The sequence below is a fragment of the Scophthalmus maximus genome, chromosome 14, assembly GCF_022379125.1.
Source record: "Scophthalmus maximus strain ysfricsl-2021 chromosome 14, ASM2237912v1, whole genome shotgun sequence".
Classification (NCBI taxonomy): Eukaryota; Metazoa; Chordata; class Actinopteri; order Pleuronectiformes; family Scophthalmidae; genus Scophthalmus; species Scophthalmus maximus.
In genome coordinates, this window is record NC_061528.1 from 17,158,688 (window position 1) to 17,172,208 (window position 13,521).

Genomic DNA, 13,521 nt, shown 5'->3' on the forward strand with positions numbered 1-13,521 from the left:
CAGCAAGCCAGCCCAGCAGCTTTAAGTGCACTTTATTATTGTATCTGATACATAAAATAGCAGCAGAATTTGAGTTAATTCTGAGAACTCAGGAACATGGTGATAAGCTGAAACATGACTCGACAGGCGACCCAACCAGAACCAAGGGAAGCACAAAGACTACACACAAGAGGGCAGAGATAACTGAACGAAGGTGAGACACATTAGGAACAGGTGCAAACAATCACAGGGAAATACGAGAAAAACGTGACATGACCAAATAATGCCGGCCTTACACCCAACAACTGTCAAGCATTTTCACTGTCGTAGACAAATTTCCACTGTCGGTATAAGATCATGAGAGTTTTGCCCGAGTTGAGTTTGGCACTCCCGTCATCTCGATCGTTTGGTGTAAGGTGGTGATCTGAGCTGTTTTAAGTCCGTCTTTTTCTCGCCTTGACATTACCATGAAATAAACCGTGTTTGATATTATCTTGAGTTTTTAGTTTTCGCTCACGCAGATGGTGACAAGGTAATGTAAAGCTACGTCCCTAACAGAGATAAAAAAAAAATAAAACGACATTTGCCCACAACTACAATGAAGACACCTGGCAAACACACAGGCAACGTTAGCTATAGATACACACAAGCTAACGTGGCGTTGGCCAACCCTGTGTTTCCATTATGCCTCGGTACTCAGGTTCTGACTCGGAACTCGGAATTACAATCTACGATCTAATGCCGTCTTTCTTTTGTGTGTGTAGCAACTCGTCTGCTAGCTGTAGCTGCAGCCTCTGCTTTGTTCGTTGAGGACTGGTAACGCGCATGTTTGGTGCACGAGCAGAGCGCTCGGAATCAGGAAGTAAGCAGGTTCATCCGATCATTTTCCTCGGACCGAACTTTCTGATTGGCCAGGGTTTTTTACAGTCCTGCCACGGCAACAGATAAAGGATTTTTTGGTTTCAATGTGAGAGGATATATTTTTTTTATTGCTGTAAGTAGGTGACGAGAGTTTCAATTGATATGACAGAAAGTACTTAAAAAAAAATAATTGCTTACCCCACCGTTAACTTTAATCTCCATATGCACATCAGATAATTAGCAGCATTAACTGTAAAATAAGAAACCAAATTATATCAGTATGGGATTCCTTTACTCTCATATTTACATAGTTTTCAAATAGTCTATAACTATCACTGAAGAAAAGAATTCCTGAAAATCAGTCATGGTTTTCGGTTTGATGTGCCACCCTGAGATTTTCAGTGGCCCCATTTGGCCGACCCTGTGAAAAATTTCTGTGGATGCCACTGTCTTTAAGTATTCATGAGATCATTAATTTCAAGTAAGGCATATTTACATATTGTTATTAAACACAAACCACATTCTCAAACCATAATTTTTGCATGTGTAAATAGCACCATGAGTTGGGTGTCAGTAATAATGTTAATGTACAAGGGAGCAAAGTGAGCAGGTGTAAATATTGTAAAAATTTGAGGAAATACTATCTTATGTACACTTGAATTGAAACTTTGAAATCCAAAGTTTTGATTCTGCTGTACCACATGCACAGCAGGTTTATATACACTATAAGTAAGTGATAAAAAATATATGAAATTTAATGAATGACACAATAAAATATAAGCATCGTTATCATCCACCAACCATGCTTAATTGTTTTGTTCCATTCTTGGTCTTTAAAGAAGCATGTGCTTGATAAAACTCATAGATGTAGCTGAGGCTAAAATGGACCAGACTTCATCACTGTCAGCTTTGTCTTGATACACCAGTTAAGTTGGTAGGACATTTTTGCAGATGTGTGATCAAGAGTAGTTTATCTTCTAAGCAGTTATTATTATGATGAGTAAAACAATTTTCATTCACATGTTCAAGTCAGGGCAAAGAGGATATCAAAGCTGTTTGTCCAAACTGAAACCTTTCTGTCTAGTTTCCCCATGGAGTTGTGACTGAGATGATGTAACTGCAGTATGTGTGACAAGATAAAGAGACTCTGCTGCTTTAGTGAAACCACAGTCATCGGTGTTGCAGTGATTTTTTTTTACAGCTGCACTGTATCTTTTGACAGGATCCCACTTTAGAGTTGACTAAATTCACCAAACCTTCTATAGTAATGTGTATGGGGTAAATGGAAAACAATACTTATCCCCCTTATTTTAAATTCACTATCTTTGTGAACTTGGGCAAATACCGCTACCCGACATTCGTCTTGTGTTTCCTGTTGTATGCTTTTATTGTCTCAGCTAATCTTGTCATATTACTGGCAATATCACAAGAGAAAAAATTACATGAGCCCATGTATATTTTCATTATGTGTCTCTCCATCAACTCTATATACGGCTCTGCTGGCTTCTTCATCAGATTTTTCAGAGACCTTCTTTCTGATACTCATTTGATCTCACGATCGGCATGTTTCAGTCAGATCTACATCATTTACACATACGCAGGCTATGAGTTCACCATTTTGGGCATTATGGCATATGATCGGTATGTTGCTGTATGTCAACCTTTACATTACTACAACAAAATAACTTTGAAGATGGTGTGTAAGTTGGTGGTCCTAGCATGCATCTATCCAGCTGTGTCTGTTGCCGTCTGTGTTTATCTGTCCTCCAGACTTCCCTTGTGTGGCAATAAGATACCCAAGGTGTTCTGTGCAAACTGGCCTGTTGTAAAACTGTCATGTGTCCCTACGGCGCTCAATAATCTTATTGGAATGCTTTTGTCCACATGCACAGCCTTTCTGCCCCTGATTTTTTTCCTGTATACATATGTACGTATTTTTCTGTTGTGTAGAAAACGCTCCTCAGAGTTCAAGAGCAAAGTCGTACGAAGCTGTCTGCCACACATTGTTACATTCGTCAATTATTCCATTACTGTGTTTTGTGACGTTGCCCTCAGCAGAATTAATCTTGAAGAGGTGAATCCCTTTCTAGGTGTAATCCTATCACTCGAATTTGTTGTGATTCCTCCCATTCTGAATCCTCTTGTTTATGGCCTGAAGTTACCAGAAATTAGAAAAGTTATAATCAGAATGTTATCATGCTCAAAACATGACAAACAAACTAATTGTTAAAAATAAGCGTAACATAATTTCCCAGTGCTTATGTGACCAATAATATTTACGGACTTCTTTCATCATTACCTTACAAACTCTCTAAAAAAGACCTGGAAAATGATGTCATAATAAAGGACACAGATACTTACTGTATCTTGCTTTCAGTCTGTTTGTTGAAATTCAAAAAAAAAATGCACGTGGTATTGGACAAAGAGTTTGTGATGGAAAAGGGGCTTTGTCTTTTTTTAAATGTGATTGAACAGTCAAAGGAAATAAAAAAGAAGAAGCAATGATTGGATTATGGTCATTTTGAAATAGTCATAACAGTGAAAATTGGGTAAAAATGACCAGCACATTTTTCTAAAACATATCTATTATTGTTATTGTGGAAAGAAACAAGTTTAAATGGCCTTTCAAATGAGCTAATGAGCAGGTTTTAAAATATGTATTGAATGTTTGCTTGTCTTTCATGATCATATATTTCATATGTATGCAGTGGCGCCAAATAGTATAGTTAGGTCTCAGTACAATAATAAACAAAAAAAACACAACAAGCCAGCCCAAAAGTCAGGGCAAAAAGGATATCAAAGTTGTTTGTGCAAACTGAAACCTTTCTGTCTAGTTTCCCCATGGAGTTGTGACTGAGATGATGTAACTGCAGTATGTGTGACAAAATAAAGAGACTCTGCTGCTTTAGTGAAACCACAGTCATCGGTGTTGCAGTAATTTTTTTTGTCCCAGCCCTGATGGCATATGAAAGACATGTGGCCATTTGTCAACCTCTAGTCTACATTTTTAACTCATTATAGTCTTGTATCATTCATCACTGTGGAAATCTCTCATTTAGTTCAGTGCTCTTATTCAACACAAGTACCTGCGTCAATTAATGCCAGAACCGACCAGCGACTGAACAGGTAACAAGAAGGGAAAGCTGCGCTGTATCTTTTGACAGGAGCCCACTGTAGAGTTGACTTAGTTCACCAAACCTTCTGTAGTAATGTGTATGAGGTAAATGGAAAACAATACTTATCCCCCTTATTTTAAATTCACTATGTTTGTGAACTTGGGCAAATACCGCTACCCGACATTCGTCTTGTGTTTCCTGTTGTATGCTTTTATTGTCTCAGCTAATCTTGTCATAATACTGGCAATATCACAAGAGAAAAAATTACATGAGCCCATGTATATTTTTATTATGTGTCTCTCTATCAACTCTTTGTACGGCTCTGCTGGCTTCTTCATCAGATTTTTCAGAGACCTTCTTTCTGATACTCATTTGATCTCACGATCGGCATGTTTCAGTCAGATCTACATCATTTACACATACGCATCCTATGAGTTCACCATTTTGGGCATTATGGCATATGATCGGTATGTTGCTGTATGTCAACCTTTACATTACTACAACAAAATAACCTTGAAGTTGGTGTCTAGGTTGATCGTCTTGGCATGCATCTATCCAGTTTTCTCTGTTGCCGTCTGTGTTTATCTGTCCTCCAGACTTCCTTTGTGTTGCAATAAGATACCAAAGGTGTTCTGCGCAAACTGGCCTATCGTTAAACTGTCATGTGTCCCTACTGTGCTTAATAACCTTATCGGCATGCTTTTTACCACAAGCACGGTCTTTCTGCCCCTGATTTTTTTCCTGTATACATATGTACGGATATTTCTGTTGTGTAGAAAACGCTCCTCAGAGTTCAAGAGCAAAGTCGTGCGAAGCTGTTTGCCCCACATCATTACATTTGTCAATTTTTCCATTACTGTGTTTTGTGACATTGCCCTCAGCAGAATTGATCTTGAGGAGCTGAATCCATTTCTAGGTGTAACTCTATCTCTGGAGTTTGTTGTGATTCCTCCCATTCTGAATCCTCTTGTTTATGGCCTGAAGTTACCAGAAATTAGAAAAGTTATAATCAGAATGTTATCATGCTCAAAAAATGACAAACAAACTAATCGTTAAAAACGAGTAACATAATATCCCAGTGCTGATGTGACCGATAATGTTTTTACACCTTATTAACTTGCCTGGACCTGCCTGGAACATTATGTCTTTATAAAGCACTCAAATACAAACTAATTCAGTCTGTTTGTTGAGATTGATATCAAGATTCTTTTTCTGTTGATCAATAAAAAATTGGAAAAGGAAAAAATATGAAGCAATGATTGGATAATGGTCATTTTGAAACAGTCCTAAACAGTGATAATTGAGTAAAAAATAATCAGCAGTATTGTATATATTTATTGTTATTGTGGATGGAAAATGAATCAGCAGGTCTTTGAATATGTTTTGAATTCTTGGTTGTCTTTCATGATCATATACAGTATCGTATCTGTAAGTATTCATGAGATAATTTATCTCACGTATGGTATATTTACATTTTCTTATTAAACACACCACATTTTTCTCCCTTAACTTTTGCATGTGTATTTATTACAATTAGTTGCATGTCAGAAATAATTTTAATATACAAGGTAATATGGAAAAATTGATGCAGTTGAATCAGGAAAACAGGAACCGTAGTTGTCTTAAGCAGAATATATTTAATATAAGGAGCTCAATATTGAGGGGATTTCTGGTTCGTACAAAGATCCAAAAAGTGTCAGTGTATGATGTCCCAAAAAAGTCTCCATATCCCGGTCAGCGTGGTGTATTTAACTCTTAGACATCATGTTGTCATTAAACAGATGGAATGGATGTTTAGACTGTCCAGCTATGTCCCACTTGTGAAAAGGAATAACTGATGGAGTGGAAGCTGATTCAGGGAGACGGAAACCGTGGGTGTCTGAAGCAGAAGTATTTATTATAAGAGCTCAACAGACAGCATATCAAGGAAATTTCTGGTTCGTTTACACAGATCAACAAGGTGGTCAGTGTATGGCGCCCCAAGACAATCTGCCTGTTCCCGGTCTCTGTAGTGTATTTAGTTCAGGGTAATGTCGTCATCTCCCCGCGACTATGACACCCCGAGAGACACTTCTCAGGGGAGGATAGACAAAATTCCACGACAACTTGCACATCAGCATGCTTCTCAAAGGTTTCAGTAGAGCCGAGCTACATGCAGGGCCAAAATGCTCACCACTGACCTCCGACCTCCTCACACACTGCATCAGAACACTCCGGCTACCTGACCCCACTTATAGACAAAACCTTAGACTCAATGTTCCTCCGGACATTCATTGGTTTCCTCAGCTGCACAGAGCTAACTACTCTGACCCTTGAATTCCATCTGTCCCGACATGACCATCCCTGACATTTCCAATCATTCCCTTGATACTCTCATCTTTTACCCTAAACACAACAAGACCAATCAGTCCGCTCCCCCTCAACCCATTTACCTTTTCTGACTGAACTCGTACATAAGTACATACGATACCATCTGTGATTACTTCAACTCGAGATCAGCCAGTCTAACGTCACCCCCTGACCCACTGTTAGTCTCAGAGTCAGGCAAAGTGGCCAGTTGTTTCTGGTTCATCACTTTCACCAGATCCTACTCAGATCCAGAATATCCCCAGAGTCATATTTCAGGCATTTTTCTAAATCTAATGGTGTGTTCAAACCGGACACGACTAAAGTTATTCGCGGCAAGAGATTAAGTCAAAATGCAAGACTAGGTGCAAATTTCATGCCACTGACGTCAGGCTACACAAATGGCGCAAGTAGCGGGAAATTTGCGTTAGCTGCTTCAGTCACTCGAGTTTAAATATTTATATATATTTTTTTTTGTATGCGAGGGCCTCATATTGCTGCTTGCAGCTGTAATTATTATTATTGTTGTTATATCCGTTTCCTCCGTCTTTGACTCAGTTCTCACATCCCTCCACCCCATATTCCTTATTCTCGTCCTACCTTTCTCCCTTCTCTCTCTCATTTCACTGCAGGAACCATGGGGGCAAATCCTGAAACACCTAGAAGATTGAGTAGACGACGGCTCCATCCAGAGTCTCACACACCTGCTTCCTTTCAGTCTCGCCACCACACAAGTTTATCATCCATCCCTTACCCACCAATCCCTGACCCCCTAACCCTCACCCTACATCCCTTAATCCCTCCCTCCCCCTTTTTTTATATACATTCAATATTTTTTATATTCAAATAAGTAATAAACAGTGCTATTCCTAACTTAGAGGTGTGGTCATTGTAAGTGAATGCTACAGTAGTTTACATTCTAAGCAGTCATTATTATGATTAGTAAAAGTTTTTCATTTTTGCATCTTTAAGTTCATGTCAGGGCAAAGTGAATACCAAAGTTGTGTTTGTGTGCAACTGAAACTTTCCTGTCTAGTTTCCCCATGGAGTGGTGACTGGGATGATGTAATTGCAGTATGTTTGACAAGATAAAGAGACTTTGCTGCTTTGGCGAAACCACATTGGTTAGATGCCATGCCACAGACCACACACAGCCAGAATGAGGATCATATGGGAGTAGTGATGCCGCAGATGTAAATAACTGAGTCTATTCGGATTTAACCTTCTTTCTCAATTTGTGTTGATATTAGGGATCATTACGAATCCTAATCTGTAATTTATGCATCAATTCATTGTACGCTACTATTGTTTTTAACCCCAATTCCTTTTGGGTCTTCTGTCATCTCATGTCATTTTTAATGATGAATGCATACTACAGGGTTTTGTAATACAGTCATCAGTCTTGTAGTGATTTTTTCTGTCTTAGCCCTGATGGCATATGACAAACATGTGGCCATTTGTCAACCTCTAGTCTAGATTTCTTCCTGATAGTATGATACAATATTATCGTCACTGTGGAAATCTCTCATTTAGTTCAGTGCTCTTCAACATTCAACACAAGTACCTGCGTCAATTAATGCCAGAACCGACCAGCGACTGAACAGGTAACAAGAAGGGAAAGCTGCGCTGTATCTTTTGACAGGATCCAACTGTAGATTTGATTTAATTCAACAAACCTCCTCCAGTAATGTGTATGAGGTAAATGGAAAACAATACTCATCCCCCTTATTTTAACCTCACTATCTTCATGAACTTGGGCAAATACCGCTACCCGACATTCGTCTTGTGTTTCCTGTTGTATGCTTTTATTGTCTCAGCTAATCTTGTCATAATACTGGCAATATCACAAGAGAAAAAATTACATGAGCCCATGTATATTTTCATTATGTGTCTCTCTATCAACTCTTTGTACGGCTCTGCTGGCTTCTTCATCAGATTTTTCAGAGACCTTCTTTCTGATACTCATTTGATCTCACGATCGGCATGTTTCAGTCAGATCTACATCATTTACACATACGCATCCTATGAACTCACCATTTTGGGCATTATGGCATATGATCGGTATGTTGCTGTATGTCAACCTTTACATTACCACAACAAAATGACCTTGAAGATGGTGTGTAAGTTGGTGGTCCTAGCATGCATCTATCCAGCCGTCTCTGATGCTGTCTGTGTTTATCTGTCCTCCAGACTTCCCTTGTGTGGCAATAAGATACCAAAGGTGTTCTGTGCAAACTGGCCTGTTGTAAAACTGTCATGTGTCCCTACTGTGCTCAATAATCTTATTGGAATGCTTGTGACCATAAGCACAGTCTTTCTGCCCCTGGCTTTTGTCCTGTATACATATGTACGGATATTTCTGTTGTGTAGAAAACGCTCCTCAGAGTTCAAGAGCAAAGTGGTGCAAAGCTGTCTGCCACACATCGTTACATTCGTCAATTATTCCATTACTTTGTTTTGTGACGTTGCCCTCAGCAGAATTAATCTTGAAGTGGTGAATCCATTTCTAGGCATAACCCTGTCAGTGGAGTTTGTTGTGATTCCCCCCATTCTGAATCCTCTTGTGTATGGCCTGAAGTTACCAGAAATTAGAAAAGTTATATTAAGAATGTTATCATGCTCAATACATGACAAACCAATCGTTAAAAACAACATTAACACATTAACATAGCATAAAGGTCCTTTTTAAATAGTCTAAAATAGTGATGATTGAGTAAAAATGACCAGCAATTATTTTAAGTTAATAAACATACATGTTATTGTGGAAAGAAACAAGATGAAATGACATTTCAAATTAATGAGCAGGTTTTGAAATATGTCTTGGATGCTTGGTTGTCTCTTATGATCATGTATTTTTTTCTAGAAGTATTCATAAGATAATTTATTTCTGGTAAGGAATATTTACATATTATAATTAAACGTAATCCACATTTTTTTATCTCATCACCTTTGCATGTGTAGATTGCACCATTAGTTGCATGTCAGTAATAATTGGATTGTACAAAAGAGCAAAGTGAGTCGGTGTGAATATTGTAAATAATAGAGGAAATAATAACTTGTGTCAAATGCAATTGAAACAATTAATTAATGAATTACAAAGTTTTAATTCTTATGTATTACATGCACAGAAGGTTTACATGCATTATAAGTAACAATAAGGATTACATAGTAGTAGTGTTGATAATGCCAAAGTGTTTAAAATGCTTTGATAATTAGATTTATGAAATAAAAACGTTGTTATCATCCACCAACCATGTTTAATGGTTTTGCTCCGTTCTTGGTCTCTGAAGTAACTTCTGCCAACAACATGTTTTTGATAAAACTCATGATTGTAGTTAAGGCTAAAATTGACCAGGCTTCATCACCATCACCATCATCGCAAGTGAAGTTGGTTGGAAATCTTTGCAGATGTGTGTTAAAGAGTAATTTATCTTGTAAGTAGTTACTATCATGATTAGTAAAAGTTTTTTTCATCATTGCAATAATTTAATGTTCATGTCAGGGCAAAGTTCTGTTTTGTTTCCCCATGGAGTGGTGATCGGGATGATGTAATTGCAGTATGTTTGACAAGATAAAGGGACTTTGCTGCTCTAGCAAAACCACAGTGGTTAGATGCCATGCCACAGACCACACACAGCCAGAATGAGGATCATATGGGAGCAGTGATGTCTAAAATGTTAATAACTGAGTCTATTCAGATTTAACCTTCTTTCTCAAATTTTGTTCATAATAATTGTCATTTCAAATCCTAATCTGTAATTTATGCATCAATTCATTGTACGCTACTATTGTTTTTAACCCCAATTCCTTTTGGGTCTTTTGTCATCTCATGTCATTTTTAATGATGAATGCATACTACAGGGTTTTGTAATACAGTCATCAGTCTTGTAGTGATTTTTTCTGTCTTAGCCCTGATGGTATATGACAAACATGTGGCCGTTTGTCAACCTCTAGTCTAGATTTATTCCTGATAGTATGATACAATATTATAGTCACTGTGGAAATCTCTCATTTAGTTCAGTGCTCTTATTCAACACAAGTACCTGCGTCAATTAATGCCAGAACTGACCAGCGACTGAACAGGTAACAAGAAGGGAAAGCTGCGCTGTATCTTTTGACAGGATCCAACTGTAGATTTGACTTAATTCACCAAACCTTCTCCAGTAATGTGTATGAGGTAAATGGACAACAATACTTATCCCCCTTATTTTAACCTCACTATCTTCATGAACTTGGGCAAATACCGCTACCCGACATTCGTCTTGTGTTTCCTGTTGTATGCTTTTATTGTCTCAGCTAATCTTGTCATAATACTGGCAATATCACAAGAGAAACAATTACATGAGCCCATGTATATTTTCATTATGTGTCTCTCCATCAACTCTATATACGGCTCTGCTGGCTTCTTCATCAGATTTTTCAGAGACCTTCTGTCAGATACTCATTTGATCTCACGATCGGCATGTTTCAGTCAGATCTACATCATTTACACATACGCATCCTATGAACTCACCATTTTGGGCATTATGGCATATGATCGGTATGTTGCTGTATGTCAACCTTTACATTACCACAACAAAATGACCTTGAAGATGGTGTGTAAGTTGGTCATCCTAGCATGCATCTATCCAGCTGTGTCTGTTGCCGTCTGTGTTTATCTGTCCTCCAGACTTCCCTTGTGTGGCAATAAGATACCAAAGGTGTTCTGTGCAAACTGGCCTGTTGTAAAACTGTCATGTGTCCCTACTGTGCTCAATAATCTTATTGGAATGCTTGTGACCACAAGCACAGTCTTTCTGCCCCTGGCTTTTGTCCTGTATACATATGTACGGATATTTCTGTTGTGTAGAAAACGCTCCTCAGAGTTTAAGCGCAAAGTCGTACGAAGCTGTCTGCCACACATCGTTACATTTATCAATTATTCCATTGCTGTGTTTTGTGACATTGCCCTCAGCAGAATTAATCTTGAAGAGGTGAATCCTTTTCTAGGTGTAACCCTGTCAATGGAGTTTGTTGTGATTCCCCCCATTCTGAATCCTCTTGTGTATGGCCTGAAATTACCAAAAATTAGAAAAGTTATATTAAGAATGTTATCATGCTCAAAACATGACAAACAAACCAATTGTTAAAAACAAGAGTAAATTAAATTCCCAGTGCTGATGTTTCCTATGCTGATTTCTGTGTTCTTTCATCATTACCTTACGAATTCTTTTACAAAGACCTGTCTGGAAGATTCTCAATGAGAAAATACATGTTGCATTGATTACACAATGAACATTTGAAATAAACATTACAAAAGTAACAGTAATTAAGTAAAAATAATGTAGTAATCTATTATTGTTATTGTGGAAAGAAACAAGAAGAAATAACATTTCAAATTAATGAGCAGGTTTTAGACTATGTCTTGGATGCTTGGTTGTGTTCTATGATTATATATGTTATCTGTAAGTATTCAGATAGATAATTATTTTCAGAAAAGGTTACAAATTGTAATCAAACATACTCCACATTTTTCCCCGTAACTTTTGCATGTATATAGATAGCACCATTAGGTGCATGTTAGTAAGTAATGTACAAGGGAGCAAAGCAAGCATTTTGTAAATAATAGAAGACATAATAACTTGTGTAAGTTTGAATTGAAACTATGATTTAATTAATTGCAAAGTTTTGAATCTGCTGTATCACATGCCCAGAAGGTTTTAACACAGTATAAGTAAGTGTGACCCAGCACCGTATGCAGGACAGATATGATGTCTCTATATAGACCTTTGGGCCATTATGGGCCTCAACTTCACACATGTTGACACAACAGAAATAAAGGTTCAAGGAGAGCAAGAGACGTGCTTTCAGTTCATAATAATATTTATTTAAAATAAGACTAATAACCCTGGAGCACCTGAAAGGAGAGAAAAATAAAACGTTTACACAATACTAAACACAGCTAATACAGTTAATTAAGTTTTATAACTAGGTTCAGGAACAGGACCATGCCCCACACATATCTAATTTCCGCTCAGAAAATATAAAAGCTCACCCGTTCTGTTTCCTCCCCCTCGGACTCATTCTTACATGAACAGTGACAGACGTGCAACGCGCTTACCGTACGCCACCGACCACAAACTTCTCCCCAATCCTTCAGACAGCGACTTGTTTGATTGAGACCATGAACGCCTCTGGAAAGTGATTACGGACGTGGTAAGTTGAGAGAGAAATAGTCATTTACGTTTGTTTATTTATATAAAATATGTGGTCTATATCGAGGTCCGTATGGTAACGGGCAAGCCTTGGTGAGGTTGGCATTATGTTGAAAGGTTCAGAGAACAAGAAGTGGTTTGAGCTGTAGAGCTGTGTGTAATGTGAATGGAGAGGAAGTGACTTCACGTGTAAATATGTGGTTAGACAGTAAAACCAATAAAGCACCGCAGGACGGATACAGCTTCTCATTGCAAACGATTTTCGGCCCAATCAAACTCAAGCGAGCTAAGCGACACATTCTTCACACTTAAAGGAGCTCACCGCAGTTGAATTCGTCTCCCCTTTTCTCACCATACAGGGACATCACACGTTCCGCCTCCCCCTCCCCCCGAGAGCCGGCTAGTTGGATTACTCCTTCCGCACCTATGATTCATAAAAACGTTCATCATTTCCATAAAAGTCCAATTCTCTCAACCACAGTGTAGCAACTGCAGATATCCAACTACCTAAACTCCTTCTTAAAATGATGAGTTGAGTCATAGTAAGCTTATCAAGCTGTTTACTGTGCTCTTTTCATCATCTCACAAAGTGAAAATTGTAAAAAAAAAAAAAAAGAAAGAAAAAAAGATACAAAATGGTTCAATCATTGGTAAATATATTGTAGCGACCCTGGCCGTCAGTTAGTGCTTCTAGTGTGATGCTGTGTATTGCCTGTAAAGTGACGCTACAGTTCTTTAGTCCCAAGGTAGACATAATAAAAGCCGAGAAGTGACTTCGGACGGGAATCGTCAGTAAAGTCGGAGCTAGCCCAGCATCGTCAGTGATTTAGACGGTTGGCTAGCCTCATGCCAGCCCTGCCAGGCAACCAGAGTCTGCTTGGGGTGTGCCCAACCCGGGCATTTGGTCAGAGAGTGCCCCAAAGCAAGCCAGGCCTAGGGAAACGACCCAGGGTCTGCATAGAGGGGGATATGTGGACCTCAACCATACGCCCCAACCCCACTTTGTTTTTTATTCGTCCATGCCC

General features: G+C 38.5%; 4 protein-coding genes across 4 annotated transcripts; all 4 read left to right on the forward strand.

The window, feature by feature from the left end:
- Positions 1-2,122: 2,122 nt before the first annotated feature.
- LOC118283010 (olfactory receptor 6N1-like) lies at positions 2,123-3,070 on the forward strand. Its single transcript, XM_035604631.1, has one exon. The coding sequence runs from the start codon at positions 2,123-2,125 to the stop codon at positions 3,068-3,070; it is 948 nt and encodes a 315-aa protein (XP_035460524.1).
- A 994-nt stretch (positions 3,071-4,064) lies between these two features.
- Positions 4,065-5,012, forward strand: LOC118283006 (olfactory receptor 6N1-like). The gene has a single exon (XM_035604621.2). The coding sequence runs from the start codon at positions 4,065-4,067 to the stop codon at positions 5,010-5,012; it is 948 nt and encodes a 315-aa protein (XP_035460514.1).
- A 1,927-nt stretch (positions 5,013-6,939) lies between these two features.
- LOC118283209 (olfactory receptor 6N1-like) lies at positions 6,940-8,981 on the forward strand. The gene has a single exon (XM_035604959.2). The coding sequence runs from the start codon at positions 8,005-8,007 to the stop codon at positions 8,971-8,973; it is 969 nt and encodes a 322-aa protein (XP_035460852.2). The 5' UTR covers positions 6,940-8,004; the 3' UTR covers positions 8,974-8,981.
- A 1,454-nt stretch (positions 8,982-10,435) lies between these two features.
- Positions 10,436-11,431, forward strand: LOC118283210 (olfactory receptor 6N1-like). Its single transcript, XM_035604961.2, has one exon. It carries the CDS (start codon positions 10,484-10,486, stop codon positions 11,429-11,431), a length of 948 nt encoding a protein of 315 aa, XP_035460854.1. The 5' UTR covers positions 10,436-10,483.
- Positions 11,432-13,521: the final 2,090 nt, after the last annotated feature.

Coding starts and splice junctions, on each gene's coding strand:
- LOC118283010 (XM_035604631.1), top strand. CDS start 2,123: ATGGAAAACAATACTTATCCCCCTTATTTTAAATTCACTATCTTTGTG.
- LOC118283006 (XM_035604621.2), top strand. CDS start 4,065: ATGGAAAACAATACTTATCCCCCTTATTTTAAATTCACTATGTTTGTG.
- LOC118283209 (XM_035604959.2), top strand. CDS start 8,005: ATGGAAAACAATACTCATCCCCCTTATTTTAACCTCACTATCTTCATG.
- LOC118283210 (XM_035604961.2), top strand. CDS start 10,484: ATGGACAACAATACTTATCCCCCTTATTTTAACCTCACTATCTTCATG.